Raw genomic sequence first — 19,136 nt, 5'->3', positions numbered from 1 at the left:
CAATGATTCAATTGACTTAGTTCTGTGCACTTTTTATCAGATTAAACGTTTCATTTTCAGCAAAGGTCTGTTCGCCCTCTCTGCTGCTCATATAGAGATGAGACGGCACTGATCAGTTAAGGCGAGTGCTTTAGACGACTCAGTTAACAGTAGACTTTACTTACTCTGATGTCTTTTCTCTAATAAATTCAAATTCTCACAAAAGAAATGGACCTGTTTTCAAGTTTCTTTTGCCTACATTTCAGTTGGCTGGAAAGCGATGAAAGCAGGGAATGTTGAAATTGAGTTAAGTTGAAATATTATTCTTTAATGAAACGATTAAAAAAAATATTATGCCTATTGGAACTGTAAGCAACGGTTCGTTTCGTTAAAGAAAAATATCCCCAAGATGAACCTAAGTATATCAATTACACATAACTTAGTGGAAGAGTGTTGATACAGGCTGCCAAGTGTGTGAGATGTTCCTAAAACTTTGATTACTCATTCCGATGTCAAAGACATCGGAACACGCTATACAAAGTCATTATTTGGATAGTAAGACATAGCACTAAAACAAAATCAACATGTGCCATGTCTTACATTGTAGGACTAGGTTAACAGGGGCCCACACATTGACTTCAGAAATGGAGTCAAATAATTTGTTTTATTTTGAAATTACAATGTTTTTTTTAGATTGCTTTATAACTATCCTTCTTTTCAGTCATGCTACAATTGCTGACGGATTAGCATTCTTACAGGCAAGGTATGATTTGTAAACATATTTGAATGACATCGATATTTATATTTCATCCCATCCTACATTACCAACCTTTCGTTTTATACACAGTTCTCTTAATGTTGCTTACAATTTACCTGTCATACATGTACTGTTTATTTTTTATAAAGTATAGTAAAGTATAGTACATGTATGACAGGTAAATTGTAAGCAACGAGACGAGCCCCTGTGGCCTTTGGCAGAGTGCAGCTGATATGATAGGACAGCAAAGGCCTAGATCATACCGACTGCGACTTTGTCTCATTCAGCTGCGCATAGTTCCGTGTGATTGAAATTAGTTCAGAATATAGTTCTCACTTGCAAGGAATTATATCCGAGGGTTTCTTTTTGACTTAACTGGAAAATACTAACAATATTCCGATTGGTGGACATAGAACACAATTAATTTTACTGTATGTTCTCTACATTTGTTTCTCAGTACTGACCTTTCCACTGTGCGACAATCAATGCAAATCATATGTTAATCTAAAATACCTTGAAAGATGACTTCACGGTGAAGTTCTTGTCAAATGTTGACCTGATCTTTTTTGAGATGCTGGACTGTCAACACAGCAGCATGTAAACAGAACAGAGATTTCACTTCCGGAGCATCACCAAGGCCTTATTACTCACTGTGCACTTTCGCAAAAATACACACAGACAACAACACCCTGAGCTCATATTATCAAGAATAAACAGTTACCTTTAAATTCCTACCAAAAATGCATAAATAAAACTCTTCTATCACCATCAAAATGAGAGAGGAAAAAATGTTCTAAAAATAGACTAGAACTAGGGTACTGAACTGGAAGTATTAATTGTGATGTAATTCCTGACAGGTCCCATGTTTTAAGCCAATTTTAGGAAAACTTTTATATTAGCATGCTATACCTATTTCAACTTTATACATGAAGTCTTTTTGAATTTGCTTGCAAACAAAACATGTGACACCTGTCAGAAAGTATGTAGTGCTGGTGTTCCACAGGGTGCAAGTTCTGGTCCAAGTGTTCTTGAGAAACCAAAACTAAATTTGCTATATCTTCCTTAATTATAGGAATTTTTCAATGCTGTAAAAACCTAATTGTAATACAAAATAAGCCCTGTCTGAAAATATGTTTAAAATTTACAAATATTGATAAATTAAATAAACATTTAAATGTTAAAAACTAAATTTTATTGAAAACTTAAATTTTCATACAAATTTTAAAACACAGTTTGACAAATTTTAGACAGACAAGTTGACTAATGAATGGTATTTAAAAGAAATGGTAGTTTGGGACTGTACAACTGATAACATTTTTCCCAGGGGTAGTGAAGCAGCATAGCTCATAGTGATTTTGGCAGCAAACCGCAATATGCCTGTCCAGATGCATATAGGTGTACACACTAAAGAAACACTGACAGGTGCTATGTTCCACATTTATTGTGTCAGGTACTTGGGCAGATGTTTCCATAACTAATAGCACATTCAGATTTAAAGTTCTGATGGGACCACTACCATGTTTTATAGCAAAGATGCATTCCATTTCAATGTCGATAACTACAAAAGGTGGCAATGGGATAGGAAAATAATTTCTAGGGAGGATCTACCTTACTGAAAAATGGTGCTGATCTCTCTCATGAAGACCTAAGCCATGTCTTTGTGGTGCTATATATCAGTGTGGTGATATGAACTAATCTTGATCACTTATGGCAGTACACTGCACATGCCCTTATGAAACCTTGCTATCACCACCAGATTACTTGAGAGCTTCCAAGCTGATCCAACTTTAACACCTTGTTCCAGATACCAGGCTAGACCTGAAAAGATACAATATGTTTCACTTAATTCTAGAAAACAGTAAGATCTATGTAAATGAAGATAAAATGTGTTAGATATGGTGATTTTAAAATACCATTAAGGTTGCGATGTGATGTGATGTGATGTGACTTTTTGATTTTTAACGTAGCTTTAACAATTTTTCAGTCATATCGCTACGATGTCTGCAGTGTGGCAGTTTATAGTGATGTCTAGCACTGGGGCATCATGCCGCAGACATGTAGCATGATGTCCCACCCAGTCACATTATCCTGACACCAGGCCAACCAGTCCTAACACTAACCTCTTAATGCTGAACGCCAAGCAAGGCAGCTGTTAGTACCATTTTTTTAAAGTCACTGGTATGACTCAGCTGGGGATTGAACCCACGACCTCCCGCATCCGAGGCAGATGCTCTAACCACTAGGCCACCGGAGCAGTCATTAAGGTTGCAAGCATGGGGCAAAATATTAAACCTGACACAGTGATACTTAGAAATGTGAAGCAATATAAGCCATGTATTAAAGTGATAAATTCATCCTAAAAATATATGAGGTTTCTAGAAGCATATTTAGCCATTTACAAGTTAAATAACTAATCAGGTAGACTATGTTTCATAAAGTTTAAGGCAATGTTGGGGTGGTGAGGTTTGATCATTGGTACAAACATTAGTACATACCAGTATACAAGAAAGTCAAGTGACAATGTACTAAATTAGAATATATTAATATAAGCAATATTATTCATGTGGGAAATGACAATTTTGGATATTGCAAGTGAATACAGCCAAATGTGGTCACACAGATCAACTATACGTACCAATAAATCCTATATCATCAGCTAAATGTGAAATTCTGATCCCCAAAACTTGTAAACAAGGATGTAAATTTGCATTTGTGGGACATATACAATGTACTTGTTAAGATCAAATGTGCAAACATAATTCAAATGATCTGTTTCAACATTTATAGTGTATTTTTAAGAGTGATGGTTACCAATTATTAAGCTCATTGATTCAATGGAATCATATATCAGCTGGTACTTCAATACCGCACACTGTCAAAGTACTAAATTGAAATATGTTACCATACATAGGCATATTCATGATGAAAAAAACATTTTGGGATATTTTCAGTGCACACAGCCAGAAATGTGCCTTACAGATTCACTATACAGTGTAGGTACAATGTCAGCCAATATGATGTACTGAATGTGAACTTTTGATCCCAAACATTCTAAAAGGATGGATATTTGTTGATGTGGGATATGTAACCATGTTAAGATCAGTTGTACAAAGTTAAATTCAAATAACCTGTTTGAATATTTCTTATGTAATTTTTAGAGTGTCAGTTAACAAATATTATTAGTAATTAATAATGCATAAAGCAAGATGGATAATTAGAATTCCCATAACATCATTTAGGCCACAATGCCGCACTACACCAATCAATATCTTAACCAAACTGAACAATAAAATAGAATGCATTTTGTGTTCAACTTACATCATTTTGCTGTTTTCTTACATCCAAGGGTAAATATACCTGGGGAAAGCATATTTTATCCCTTTGACCTGTATTTCATTATCAGACAGATTAAAATGATTCAGTAGAGAACCTGAGTAGGTTCTAGTATAAAATTTTCATCGTTGTCCTCTCACTAAATACTTTATAACTATGTTTATAAACAATTACTGAAGGCTATACAAGCAGATGTGTGTTACTCAGGAAGTGACCCCATCATAAACACATTAATTAACTCCTTGGACCCCTAATAAATAGTCTGAATGGCCAATACAAATTATAATTTCGTCTTCATGTATTTTAAATGAAGGTCTCATTTTGACTTACAAAGATATTTTCTCTGACAAAATGTGACAAATATCCAACACTTGAGCTTTTATATGGTGTAGGAATATATACATGCTGATAACATTTAATATCATTCCAAAAAATATTATATATGTGCATTTTAGGGGGAAATTTTTAATTTTTAAAACAAAAATTAAAATTGTATTTAAAATTTTTTAATACAAATTAATTTTTTACTTTTAATATCATTCTTATATTTTCAAAGTCAATATACATGACATATTAAAATTTCATGTAACTATCATTAATAATAAAGATTTTATACCAATTTAAGCTTTACTCCAATACTGTCCTGACAGGACATAGAACACACTTAATTTTGCTATATGTTCTCTACATTTGTTTCTCAGTACTGACCTTTCCACTGTGTGACAATCAATGCAAATCATATGTTAATCTAAAATACCTTCAAATGACTTCACGGTGAAGTTCTTGTCAAATGCTGACCTGCTCTTTTTTGAGATGCTGGACTGTCAACATAGCAGCATGTAAACATAACAGGGATTTCACTTCCGGGTCATCACCAAGGCCGTATTACTCACTGTGCACTGTCGCCAAAATACACACAGACAACAACACTCTGAGCTCATATTATCAAGAATAAACATTTACCTTTATATCCCTACCAAAAATGCATAAATAAAACTCTTCTATCACCACCAAAATGCGAGAGGAAAAATTTTTCTAAAAATAGACTAGAACTACATTCGTAATTTCTGGTAGCAAAAGGCCGAGAACATTACGATTTAGCCTGGTTCTTGACCTCTATCTAAAGGGGCCCAGTATAATTACTATTTGACATGTAAACTTTACGAAAAAGGCAGAGTATATTCAAATAGAAAAGTATGGCGTGGAGAGAGGTCAGGGAACCAGAGTAGGGAATTTTGGTTCTAATTTTAGAAACCGTCTATTTTTATACATGATCGCAAACTGCGATTCTTCCAGCATTTAATCAAAACAACTTTTCTACGCATCTAATACAGTCTGCTTGAAACAGGTGAAACTCGAAGGACATTGGGAGAAAAAATGAGCGCAAGAAACAGTAATGCTTTCTTTTTATGTTTGCTCTTTCTTTGATGTTCTTTCTTTCACTCTGTAGACCCGGGCCAATGGCTATCTAGTCCTACCTGTAAGACCCGACGCTGATATTTATGTTGTGGGCGTCACCTCAACAAAATCAAAATGTGCTATGTCTTACATGTAGGACTAATGGCTATCGTACAAAAAAAAAAGTTTGTAAGATTACTGTTATGGCCCGTTTTGACGCTGGATAATGTCCATCGTAGAATACACTTTCTTTTTTCTTTTTTTCTTTTTTGTCACTCGGTATAACATTTTTGAAGCACGTGTCTTTGGGACGCAGAAATGTAGAAATAGGCGTACTTTTGGACGCATCCAAATTCCGGCCGTTCGATTAACTCAAAATCACCCAAAACCTGCCGATATAAGCTACAAACATGATGTAAATTAAACGAAGCATACTCAAAACCACAAGAAAACATTGGAAACAGTGTTATTATGTAGAAACGAGACGACAAAATATGCTGCATTAAATTTTTAGATTGGACGTAAACATTGAAACAGGGGAGACAAATGTTACTATATTCATCGCCAGTACTGGTTATCAAGTCAAAACGGACCCAATCAATACGTTCCAAGTAAAAACAGCTACATTTTGAAGTAAATAATGGACCACCAGTGCCATACATACCAAAGAGGTGTTACGAGTCTATGCTCTAAAATAAGTAAGAGAAAAGAGTGAAATCAACCAGCTTTATAAAAATTTAACAAATAATTTATTTCCCTAAAATACTAAGTGAAAAATAAGAAAAGGAACTTACGGTATTGTGAATTAAGTCCAAAAATAATTTAGTTAAAAAAAGTCAGCCCAAACTGGACACAACATAAAACAACTTGACATCTCAAGTGTTAAGGCACAGCTGATAAAATTCTTGTCATAACATCAACTATAAAACTAACTACAACACAAAACAGATCCTGGATTGGGGTCAAGAGTTCAACCTTCCAGAAGAAAAAAGAAGCTTGTTACATGATAAATATCACGTCGAACAGCTGTGACCTTGACTCAACTTAATGATTCTTACTCTGAGAAAGAATAAAACAAAATGAAAAAAGGTGTTGACCATAACTGCCACTGATTGTGAAACAAGGTCAGCAAAAAGATACAATGTATCATTTATTTGTTGTTTACGTCGATAATAAAAAAAAATTATAAAAAATCAGTCAGAACTGAATTCTACTCTGGACAATACCAAATCCAGTTAACAAAATTACATTACAGTAGCATGTAATGGAATAAAATATTTTTTAAAACTAACAGATCAATAATTAAGTTAATTTTACATAACAGAGGATGAAAACAATAATATATACACCACACTGTACATATTCTTGTCCTTATTAGCAATTGGTTGTCACTATGGGCTATAGCAATATATTGTATTTCTTTGTTGCATTTTTTTTAAATTCTCCTTTTTAGAATCATCAGAAGTAAATAATTGCCTATCAGTGCCATAACTGTCAAATGCGATTAGCACAACATTACAATAAAATGAACAACTGAAAGAACCAAATAATTTCTTTATAATCAATTTCAGATTTCTATCAAATATGGCATGTCTCGCCACTAATTAAAAATTTACAAACATGTGCAAAGATTATTGTTCAAAGTCTTATCAAGCACAGTTTTAAAACATGATATAGGGGGCCCCAAGTGGCTGAGTGGTCTAAAGCGCTCTCCGTCATGGATCACTGCCATCTCACCTCCGTCTGCGTTGGTTTGAGTCTCGAGCTTGGCAAATGTGGATTTGTGAGAAAGCTTGCTGGTAGCTTCTTGTGGGTTGGTGTTTTTTTCCAGGGTTTTCCCAGGTTCTTCCTCCACCATTAATACTGGCCGCCATGTATAGCCTATCTTGTGCTGAAAAATGGCGTTAAAACCTATAACAAGAACAACAACAGCACCAACAAAACATGAAAAAAGTGTATTAACATTAAACTAATGAAGTTCAAATCAATTATATTTTGCATATTTTAAAGCAAAGCATTAATACAATCAACATAATACAAGTAATGTTTTCAACCTCTGTCATAGGTAACTAAAAATTCCTAAAATTGTACAAAGATTATAAACATTGCAAAGATTTTTTACATAAAACCAATTCAAAAACTGGAACAATGGAAATGCATAGCCATTTCTTGACATTTGAAAGTGCACTTCTAATATAAATCAGTTGTTCCATTGTTTTCCTTTTAATATTTCACATGGTCTGAATCAGCCTGTAAAATGGACCGAATCAGTCATGTTGCAAATCAGCATTGATCAGCTAATCAGCCTTCATCATTTACATTAACATTAATATCCTTTATAGTTGTTATAGTTTTCTTAACACAAGAAAGTTTCCCCATAAATGCTGGACCATCATTTAGAGTTGTAAAGATACATGATTATGCTGCATATGTTTTAATTATTGTCTTGTGTTCTGTTCTGTCTATCAGCTTCTTGCTAATGGAGACATTATATCTGGTATGCACGTGACCCAAACAATAAATTTACATTGAACGCTGTGATAGAGATATATGGCTGTTCAAAATGTGAACTATGGATAACTGTTAACTAAGTTTGTCTTGAGATGTCGCAGTGCACTGACGAAGTCAAACCTTGATTCATTCAAAGAACGACAGAAGAAACACACAAAATCCAAATCCATTTTCCCCATTGTCTTAGTTCTACTTCACTCATGGACTGACACTGTATGTGGTATCAATTTCCACATGTAATACAGTAAACTCAGATGCACAAGATGCCCTACAACTGCCACAAAGGTATTTCTTGGCATGCTTTGGACCCATTTTGCACAATTGAATTAAAATAAACAAATATATTTAATGTAACAAATTTTACTCGTTGTAGCATAAATTATGAAATGATACAAACTGCTATTGTGAACTTTATATATACCATTTAAATCAATTACAAAATAATCTCACCATTCTCATTAATGTTAGAACATCCTACCTTTTATTTACTCACTTCTTTGATTTCTACCACCTTCTGTAACTAATATGTGGACCACTGCTTTGTCAAAGCTTGCATCAGAATAATAGTTTGCTGCATATGCATTGCTTGCCTTAAATGATAGAAATTGCTATTGCAACTATATATATATATATATATATATATATATATATATATATATATATATATATATATATATACACACACACACACACATACACCCTTTTATCTACTCTCCAATTTGATTTCTACTGCCATCTGTAACTTCCGTAGACCACCACTTTGTCACAACATGTACTCAGATAGTTTGGTTTGTACTAAAAATGTTTGTGTTTTGAAGACAATTTTTTGTCTTACATTTATATGTATGTATTTATAGATCTTCCCATCTGCCTCGCACAAATGACTCACATGTTTAGTAGTCTGCTTTATCATTAGCATTAAATTTTAAGTAACAACAATAATATTCTTAAATAATGAGTCAGCATTTAGTTTCACTTCAATTTAAAAATAAAGAATCAGTACCTTTACATGATTTCAAAATTTAATTTTTATTTAAAATGTTAAGAAGAAATATAATATATTGCTATAGACCTTAGTAACAACAAATTGTTAATAAAGACAATCACAAATACATGTAAACATATTTATAATATTGTGCATATGTTATTGTTGTTATCCTCGTTGATATGTATGGCACACTGATGGTCCATTATATACTTCACAACGAGGCCGTTTAAATTTGGAACTTACTGACTGGGTCCGCCTTTGACTTGATAACCAGCATTGGGGATGAATCCAGTAACATTTGTCTCCCTTTTGTCATTTCCATATGATGTAAATACTAAATGCGACATAATGTATCATCTGTTTCAAAAAGATAGTACTCTTTCCAATGTTTTTTTTGTGGTTTTGGGTATGTTTAATTTGATTTACATAATGTCTGTGGTGGATTTGGGCAGTTTAGGGTGGTTTGGGGCATGTTTTGGGTGAATTGTGTGGCCCTGCAAATTCCTACAGTGGAGCCTTGGTAGTTTTGTTTACAGGAAAGTTGTTTTATTTTATCTTTCTGCCACAGATGGCTGGGTTGATGCAAGTTTAGTGCTTTAAAGAAAAACAGCCTAAAGCTCGAAAGAGAAGGGAAAAAAATATAGCGTGACAAATTACAGTTTTGTCCCATTCTGACACTGGACGCTGCTGCGTGGTCACTTGATTCTTTGTTCAGCACCTTGGCAAATTAATTTATTTGATACAGAGATTGATAACTGATACAGTATGACACCATAAATAATCACAATTATCACTGTTCTCATTCTTTTATAATAATAGTTAATATCTTAATATCTTAATACATAATACAAAAAATAAATTTTAATACCTTTTGTCATTCCATCTATGGCAGCTGCAAACAACAGACAAAATATTTAAAAAATGGCAAGATAGAGCCATTGAGAACTATTATAGTTGTAACGTCACAAATAATCACACTGTTCCCAGTTGTCTCATATTTTGAATCTTTTATAATAATACTAAATATTTAAATGAGCATTGACAGACTTATGATATGACACTACAAAACAACCATAATGTTCTGAATTACTGCAAGGAAAAGAGGTCTTGTTATTGAGACTTTAATTTTTAGGGCCTGGACTCCCAAAATTATTTAAAGGTAGGAGTCCTGGACTGCAGCTTTATAAACCATATGGAGAACCAAATAAACAAGGCATTGTAAAGAAATGATTGATGTAAATATGCTAGAAAAATCAGATTCCCAGGGCAAATTCTTGTCTGAGCTTCCTCTTAACTTTCCAACCATATTTTACACACATGTATTAGGACATGTATGTCATGGTTTGAAACATAGTGTTCTAAAATGCGATAAGTACTTACAGAAAAGTGAAGTAGTGTAATTTGAGTTCTTGTGGGGTGGGGCTTGCAGTAAACAAAATGTACAGGATACAGATTAAGTACAGAACAAAAGGTACTGGGCTACTATTATAAACATATTATGCTAGGATGGGACATTCTATACTGGGCCACTATAATGAACAGTATGTTTTATGCTAGGATGGGACATTCTGTACTGGGTCACTATTATATGTTTTATGCTAGGATTGGTTATTCTGTACTGGGCCACTGTTATATACATCTTGCTAGGATGGGACATTCTGTAATGAGCTACTCATATATGTCTTATCCTAGGATGTGACATTCTGTACTGGGCCACTATTATATGTCTTATGCTAGGATAGGGTATTCTGTACTGGGCCACTATTATATGTCTTATGCTGGGATGGGATATTCTGTACTGGGCCACTATTGTATGTCTTATGCTAGAATGGGACATTCTGTAATGAGCCACTCATATATGTCTTATGCTAGGATGTGACATTCTGTACTGGGCCACTATTATATGTCTTATGCTGGGATGGGACATCCTGTACTGAGCCACTATTATGTGTCTTATGCTGGGATGGGACATTCTGTACTGGGCCACTATTATATATGTCTTATGCTAGGATTGGTTATTCTGTACTGGGCCACTGTTATATATGTCTTATGCTAGGATGGGACATTCTGTAATGAGCCACTCATATATGTTTTATCCTAGGATGTGACATTCTGTACTGGGCCACTATTATATGTCTTATGCTAGGATAGGGTATTCTGTACTGGGCCACTATTATATATGTCTTATGCTGGGATGGGATATTCTGTACTGGGCCACTGTTGTATGTCTTATGCTAGAATGGGACAATCTGTACTGGGCCACTATTATAGGTATTATGCTAGGATGGGACATTCTGTACTGGGCCACTATTATATATATATTATGCTAGGATGGGACATCCTGTACTGAGCCACTATTATGTGTCTTATGCTGGGATGGGACATTCTGTACTGGGCCACTATTATATATGTCTTATGCTATTCTACTGGACAGGTCATGCAGGCCCCTTCAGAGGTTGAGAGAGGCATGGGCTGCTTCAAAAGTTTGTGACCCCTTGGCTCTGAAATTTGGAAATGAATGCCAAAACAAACCCACATGATTTACTATATCAAATTTTAAATCACAATTAAGTAGAAAATGTGAGTATTTAAGAAATCTAAAATTAACTGGTAAGAACCAAGGCCCCTTTTGGGTTAAGGTCCAGGCCATATGTCTGCCCTCTCCTTTTTCCCTGGACAGGTGGAGCTAGAATACTTTACCTGTTCCATTGTGCAGACACCCTCAATTAAAAAGCAAGACTAAATAAATTTGATTCAGGTCATTTCTCCAAATATAATACTGTACTGTGACACACTGGCTTCACACAGCTTTAGTGGGGCATCAGAGGATATGCCTAGATTTCATTTAAAGCAGTTCTTCAATGATTACTTTCTAGTCCTGTCCTGGAGTATAGAATAATCCCAGAATTCTCAAGGACCTCCCGCTGCTAAATTAAAAGCCATAAATAATTTTCCAGCACTGCATGTGTCAGGCAATAAATGTACATATTCAAACCTATTATTGGACCTGAAATAGGAATCTAAATGACTACACAAATTTCCACATTCTTTGCCCATATTTTTTAAGAATTGTAAAAATGAAATACAATTTTAGTTTACATACAAAAGTTTTAACTTTTAGTGAGCAGCAAGAATTTTTTTCCATTCCTTGACTTTTAGACTTTATTAACATCCTTTTGGTATCTGGACTTATTCAAGACACTTTTTCTAATTTGAGGAAAATCTGAAACCAGTGCCACATGGGTCAGTGACAACCAATGATTGTTTTTGTTCTGTTGTCATTGTTGTTACTGTTGCTGTGGTTATAGAAACTGGAGAAAAAATGCAAGTCATCACATTTGTTTGAATCTCCTAATCACTAGATCAAGAAATATGTGAACTAGACTAGCCCTATCACTTAACAACCCACATTCCCACCTTAACAATTAAAATTTATGAATGTAAAGCGGTCCCAGACATTTTACTTGTTTGGATGATACTGCACTTAATGACTGTTCAGAACGTGTATGTAATTTTATTTCCAATCAAATAAATAATAGATAATTTTTGCTATTCTAATTCCAGATGACCAAAATTACAGAAGCAGAGCCTTCTTTGAACAGTGATTGTGTGTGATTTGGATTTTTAACGTAGCTTTAACAATTTTTCAGTCATATCGCTACGATGTCTACAGTGTGACAGTTTATAGTGATGTCTAGCACTGGGGCATCATGCCGCAGACATGTAGCATGATGTCCCACCCAGTCACATTATCCTGACACAAGGCTGACCAGTCCTAACACTAACCTCTTAATGCTGAGTGCCAAGCGAGGCAGCTTTTAGTACATTTTTGTAAGTCTTTGGTATGACTCAGCCGGGTATCAAACCCACAACCTTCTGCATCCCAGGTGGACGCTCTAACCACTAGGCCACCTGAGCGGTTTCCTTCTTTGATCAAATACATTGGATACCTGTTCACATTATTATTTTATAATGGCCTTTTACTGTAGCATATGTATGACCTTACAGTACAAGTCAATAGGGGCATGTAGGCATTCAACACTGACTATTTCAGTAATGCATGTCATTTTTTAGGATTTGTTTCTACATACTTTTAAGTGGCAAGTATTCACTTAATTTGGATTTGTATACATCTTCATTCCTTTGGAAGGTAATTATTTAGATGCCCCAAGAGGTGCATGTGGCAAAATCAATGTTAAAGTACGTATACATTTTTGGGATGAAATGAACCTCAAGGTGTGATGCAGTACAATCCAGATTGATTGTCACGTGCTGTGGTGTCACAATGAAAGCTATGCATATTGATAAACAAATTAGTACTATGCTAGATTGTGATGATTCCACTCGACGCGCTTTTATTTAGACCCAAGTTTAGTATATATTAAATTTTAAAAGAACAATTTATATTTACTTTAAAAAGAGTAATTGCATATACATGACCCATGTGACTTGTAATAGAGAGGAGTGCTTATCTGAAATGAAATGTAGGAAACAAAATAGATAAATTAAGTCTTCTGTCAACTTAAACAAGGAAATGATTCAAATGAGTGTGTTTCATAAATTCTATTTGAAATGAAAACAAAGATTCTGTTTATAGAATCACAAAATCACCTATTTTATTAAATAAGAGCCATAAATTGGTGAAATTAATTTAATTTATAAATTTTATACTTACAGAGATTCTGAGCATCCTCAGTTTGATGATGGCAATGACTGCAGTTACTAAATCAAAGACTCAGTTATACAATGACGCCTGCTCCTCAATTTTAACCAGGAAGGACATAAGTTCTAGAGTTGCTAAAGTTGAATGCCATTCAGATTCTGTTACATTTGATCCCAAATCTCAGAATGGTCACTATCTTTATAATGATGAAACAGACATATGGACGGGTGAGATTTTCGTGTGTCAATGCAGCTGCCATCATCAAAACTACCTTCCAAATGGACGGATCTTGTCAGAAAGCACAATTCCTCATGGAGAGATGCTAGAATATAAATGTGATGCTGGTTTTGAGAAGAACATTACTGGAATGATAGTTTGTTTTGATGGATTGTTACTGATAATCTCAAACTATTCTGAATATAGCCGTATTAAAACAGCGTTTAGACATAAGAGTCTTCCCAAAACATTTACAGAGGATTTCCAAGGGTACATCTTTCATCTGGAGTTAAATGCAGCTGCAGATTGGTCTCTACCTGAAAGTGAAGTCAGTCATAACCAAAAAGTTTTTGGAATTCTTGCCAATCAAACACAACTGTTATACTATTTACATAACGAAAGTGGCTACAAGGAAGGTAGAGTTGATTTAAAAAGGCAACAAAAAGTGGAATGTGTGAAGAAAATGAACAATAGAACAATTACAGTGCCTCCTGAAGCTTTTGAATCAGATAGAATACCCACATGCGTTATCATAATTATGGTAATTGTAGGATTGGTCTATCTAATTGCTGCAGTTGATTATGTCGTGTCGAGGATAAAGAAGAAACTATGGAAAAAGAGAAAACTTGAATCCATTGCAGGAGTCTGAAGAAGAAAACAACATTCCTGAGATCTCTGATTTTGATCAAATACATAGATGTCGATTGTATCCTTCCAGAGATGAAAAAGTTGCATGCATAATGTCTGGAGAAGAAAAAAAAGAAATTTTATGACAAATCTACTTTTGGTAAAAATGGTTGATGACGAGGATGAAGATGAGGGGGATAATTTTGTCAAGTGACAGCAAATTTTCTTGCTTTCTTCAAGAAATTTTTTAAATCCATTAAAAGCTAAAAAGTTTCATTTGGATGTTTGAATGTATTGTAATACATACGGAAATGCCAATAAGTACTGTATATATTTAGTGTATTGTGATACATACGGAAATACCAATAAGTATTGTATATATTTAATGTATTGTGATACATACGGAAATACCAATAAGTACTGTATATATTTAATGCATTGTGATACATATGGAAATACCAATAAGTACTGTATATATTTAATGCATTGTGATACATACGGAAATACCAATAAGTACTGTATATATTTAACGCATTGTGATACAAACGGAAATACCAATAAGTACTGTATATATTTAATGCATTGTGATACAAACAGAAATACCAATAAGTACTGTATATATTTAATGCATTGTGATACATACGGAAATACCAATAAGTACTGTATATATTTAACGCATTGTGATACATATGGAAATACCAGTAAGTACTGTATATATTTAATGCATTGTGATACATACGGAAATACCAATAAGTACTGTATATATTTAATGCATTGTGATACATATGGAAATACCAATAAGTACTGTATATATTTAATGCATTGTGATACAAACGGAAATACCAATAAGTACTGTATATATTTAATGCATTGTGATACAAACGGAAATACCAATAAGTACTGTATATATTTAATGCATTGTGATACATACGGAAATACCAGTAAGTACTGTATATATTTAATGTATTGTGATACATACGGAAATACCAATAAGTACTGTATATATTTAATGCATTGTAATACATACGGAAATACCAATAAGTACTGTATATATTTAATGCATTGTGATACATACGGAAATACCAGTAAGTACTGTATATATTTAATGTATTGTGATACATACGGAAATACCAGTAAGTACTGTATATATTTAATGTATTGTGATACATACGGAAATACCAATAAGTACTGTATATATTTAATGCATTGTGATACATATGGAAATACCAATAAGTACTGTATATATTTAATGCATTGTGATACATACGGAAATACCAATAAGTACTGTATATATTTAATGCATTGTGATACATACGGAAATACCAATAAGTACTGTATATATTTAATGTATTGTGATACATACGGAAATACCAATAAGTACTGTATATATTTAATGCATTGTGATACATACGGAAATACCAATAAGTACTGTATATATTTAATGTATTGTGATACATACGGAAATACCAATAAGTACTGTATATATTTAATGCATTGTGATACATATGGAAATACCAATAAGTACTGTATATATTTAATGCATTGTGATACATACGGAAATACCAGTAAGTACTGTATATATTTAATGTATTGTGATACATACGGAAATACCAATAAGTACTGTATATATTTAATGCATTGTGATACATATGGAAATACCAATAAGTACTGTATATATTTAATGCATTGTGATACATACGGAAATACCAATAAGTACTGTATATATTTAATGCATTGTGATACATACGGAAATACCAATAAGTACTGTATATATTTAATGACATGAAGAATATGTTGTATCACAATCATAGGTGTTACAAGTTTTTCATCATCTGTATTGTAGTATAACTACAAAAGTGTTATGTGAACAACAGTTTCGGTGAATTATTGTTACATGTCCAAGTTTTATCACAATATTTGGCATTTTTTTAAAAAAAGTTTAGAAACATGATACATCATGGTATGATGTTTCAAGACAGAAAAAAAAATCTTATCTGTTTCTTCATATGATGTGACTGATGCATACCATACCAAATTGACTTTGGCTTATATAATAATTTCAGAATGCATTGTGTGGATATGTTAGCAGTATGAATTCATCAGTTATAGCCTAGAGTAATAAGTATGTTTTATTCTGGTTGCTTGAAGCCACAAGAAGAAGAAACAGAAGTTGAACATGATCTACAGTCAAATAATGCTGCTCAGGTCGGGGTCTGTGATGCTTGCCTGATGTCATGACACTGTCTGCAGCTGGGTTCACATTATAAATGAGCATACAGTCATGACCAAGTCACATGATTCACTCTGTGGAAGAGGACACTAGAGGGTGCTTGGGATAAGTGATATCATTCTTCTTCCATATTCACCTATCTGATGAATTTAGTATAGAATAGTAGAGACACAGGACTAATTTGTCTAGGGCTAGATGGGGCTTTCCAGACCTTCTCTAAATGGGTACAAATATAGTTTGTGTATACATGTATTTGCATATATTATAATTGTCTATGTACCAGGTCACTGACTAATCACCACAGCTGATCTGTACCTTTCATCTAGAGGTATGTGCACTCAACTGAACAAAAAAGTTTCCAAACATGGTCTGTGATAGTATGATCTTTTAAGATTAAAATTTATACAAAAATCTTGCCTCAAAAGATGTGATAGATATTTACTATATTGTATTATATGGATATGTTAACAGTATGAATAAGTATCAGATATTTTTGTCTGTGATAGAACGTGAGGCATATTTACTTTTTGGCAGTATTTTCTACACTTTCTTGTGATGAAAATGTTGGCTCCCATGAGCCAACCAATCAAGTTCCTCCTTTTCAAGAGCCAACCAATCAAATTCCTCAGTAAACAAATTATATTTAATGATTTTCTTGTGGTTTGTATTACAGATATTTAAAGCTTGAGTTTAAGGAAAAGATTTTGTGCTTGACTGAGGAAGAAGCCACATCCAAGTTTATTTATCCTATCAATTTAATTAAGCAGGCCATAAGAAACTTTAAGTATGCCACTCATCATGCAGGGCAATTGATTTGAAAATTTCACTCATCCTGCAGCAATTCTATTTGTCCTGCAATTAGTTTTTCTAATTTTAAAGACTTTTAAAACTGAACTTGTTATGAAATTGTAATGATTCTTTTCTTCATGTGCCCACATGTATGCAAGTGGATAAGTGGAATTTCCAAGTCATGCTAAACATTAATTTGCAAAACTTTCCTCAAAAATAAGTTCTGAACACTTGCTAAACATAAGTTTTTATTGTACCTGATCTTTTTTATTAAAAGCTTTACCGTCTTATTTATTTTCATTTCTTTTACAATGCAGTACATTCCAAATTTTGATTTTTAATGTGAGATGGCCTTAAGAACAACCAAGGTTTAACAGCTGCATGTACATTTTCTGTTTTTTTTCTACCTCTTTGATCAACAATTAGTTGATGTTGCATCTTTGTCGTCTATTAGGGCTGTGTATAATTGCCATGGATACCAGGGCATACTGTTCATATATTATGCACATTTTAATGGCCAATGTTTCTTGATCCTGATTTAATCAGAATTCATTTCCATCTTAGCATTTTCTCTCCAACCATTTTGAATTCTATGTATTTTACTGCCCTATCTAATGATTTAATACAACATGACACAAATATTTCATACAATATGAGAAAAAAATTAATTCTTTTTGCAAGTTATTTTTTCTTACAAGCATTTTAGCAAATGTAAAAAAAAATCACAAAGTTACTTACCGGTATTCTACAGTGTATCATTTGTGTCACTATTTGGGGTGGCAATACCTTTATACAAATATTTTTTGTAATGCTAAGATTTCAGTTAATTTCTCTAAATATTGTATTGTACATGAGTTCATTAATTTAGTATTGATCACAAATATTTTGGTCCTGTTCACAAAATGGTTGGTTATTGTTTGCAAATATTTCAGTTACTGTTCACTCCATTTTGTAATTTTCATGTGTACAGCAGTTTTAGTATGTACATGTTTTCTCCATTTTCCAGAACTGCAGTTTTATTTTTACGAACCTGAGGTGTTATACATATCCAAGTTTCCTAAGTCATCCTTTATTCTACTGAGGTAGTTTAAATATTATTCATTCCTGTATTTAGTAAGCAAACCTAGCAGTCTCATAAATATCATATTTTTCTACAGTTATTTTGTAACATAAAAGGTGACCTCATCAAAGACATTTATTTTCATATATTTGATTATCGTGGTGGTTTTTAATAAATTTTTAACTTTGCACATATTGTGTCAATCATTATCTATTTATCTATCTATCTATATCTATCTATCTATCTATCTAAGAAAAGACTGCAAGTGCTGAATCCGAAATTCTATTAAGTATTTTGTTTTCTTGGCCTTTACAGATTTTGACTGGCTATCTTTTAAAATCTTTATATTGTGTATATTCTACAAAAACAGTTCATTTTATCCAAGAATGAAATTTGCCGTCTGTTTTGTTTATATTTATGACAAAACCTCTTTTAGTGAGACCCCAAACTCAGGGACAGGCATTATTACTGCATCCACATATCCTCAGGCTATACCTCCTCAAGTAATTGTGTGTGTGATTTGGAACTTTTTAACGTAGCTTTAACAATTTTTCAGTCATATCGCTATGATATCTGCAGTGTGGC

At 33.4% G+C, this 19,136-nt stretch overlaps 1 protein-coding gene across 1 annotated transcript; it reads left to right on the top strand.

Annotated features, from left to right (window-relative positions):
• Positions 1 to 5,320: 5,320 nt before the first annotated feature.
• On the top strand, positions 5,321 to 18,741 carry LOC149790443 (uncharacterized). Its single transcript, XM_089972495.1, has 2 exons — positions 5,321 to 5,462; positions 13,644 to 18,741. Exons 1-2 carry the CDS (start codon positions 5,447 to 5,449, stop codon positions 14,492 to 14,494), a joined length of 867 nt encoding a protein of 288 aa, XP_089828621.1. The 5' UTR covers positions 5,321 to 5,446; the 3' UTR covers positions 14,495 to 18,741.
• Positions 18,742 to 19,136: the final 395 nt, after the last annotated feature.

This window comes from Sinohyriopsis cumingii, chromosome 10 (genome assembly GCF_028554795.1).
Source record: "Sinohyriopsis cumingii isolate HCF-2022 chromosome 10, ASM2855479v2, whole genome shotgun sequence".
Taxonomy (NCBI): domain Eukaryota; kingdom Metazoa; phylum Mollusca; class Bivalvia; order Unionida; family Unionidae; genus Sinohyriopsis; species Sinohyriopsis cumingii.
The sequence above is the reverse complement of the archived record's forward strand: the minus strand, read 5'-3'. Positions and strand labels throughout refer to the sequence as shown.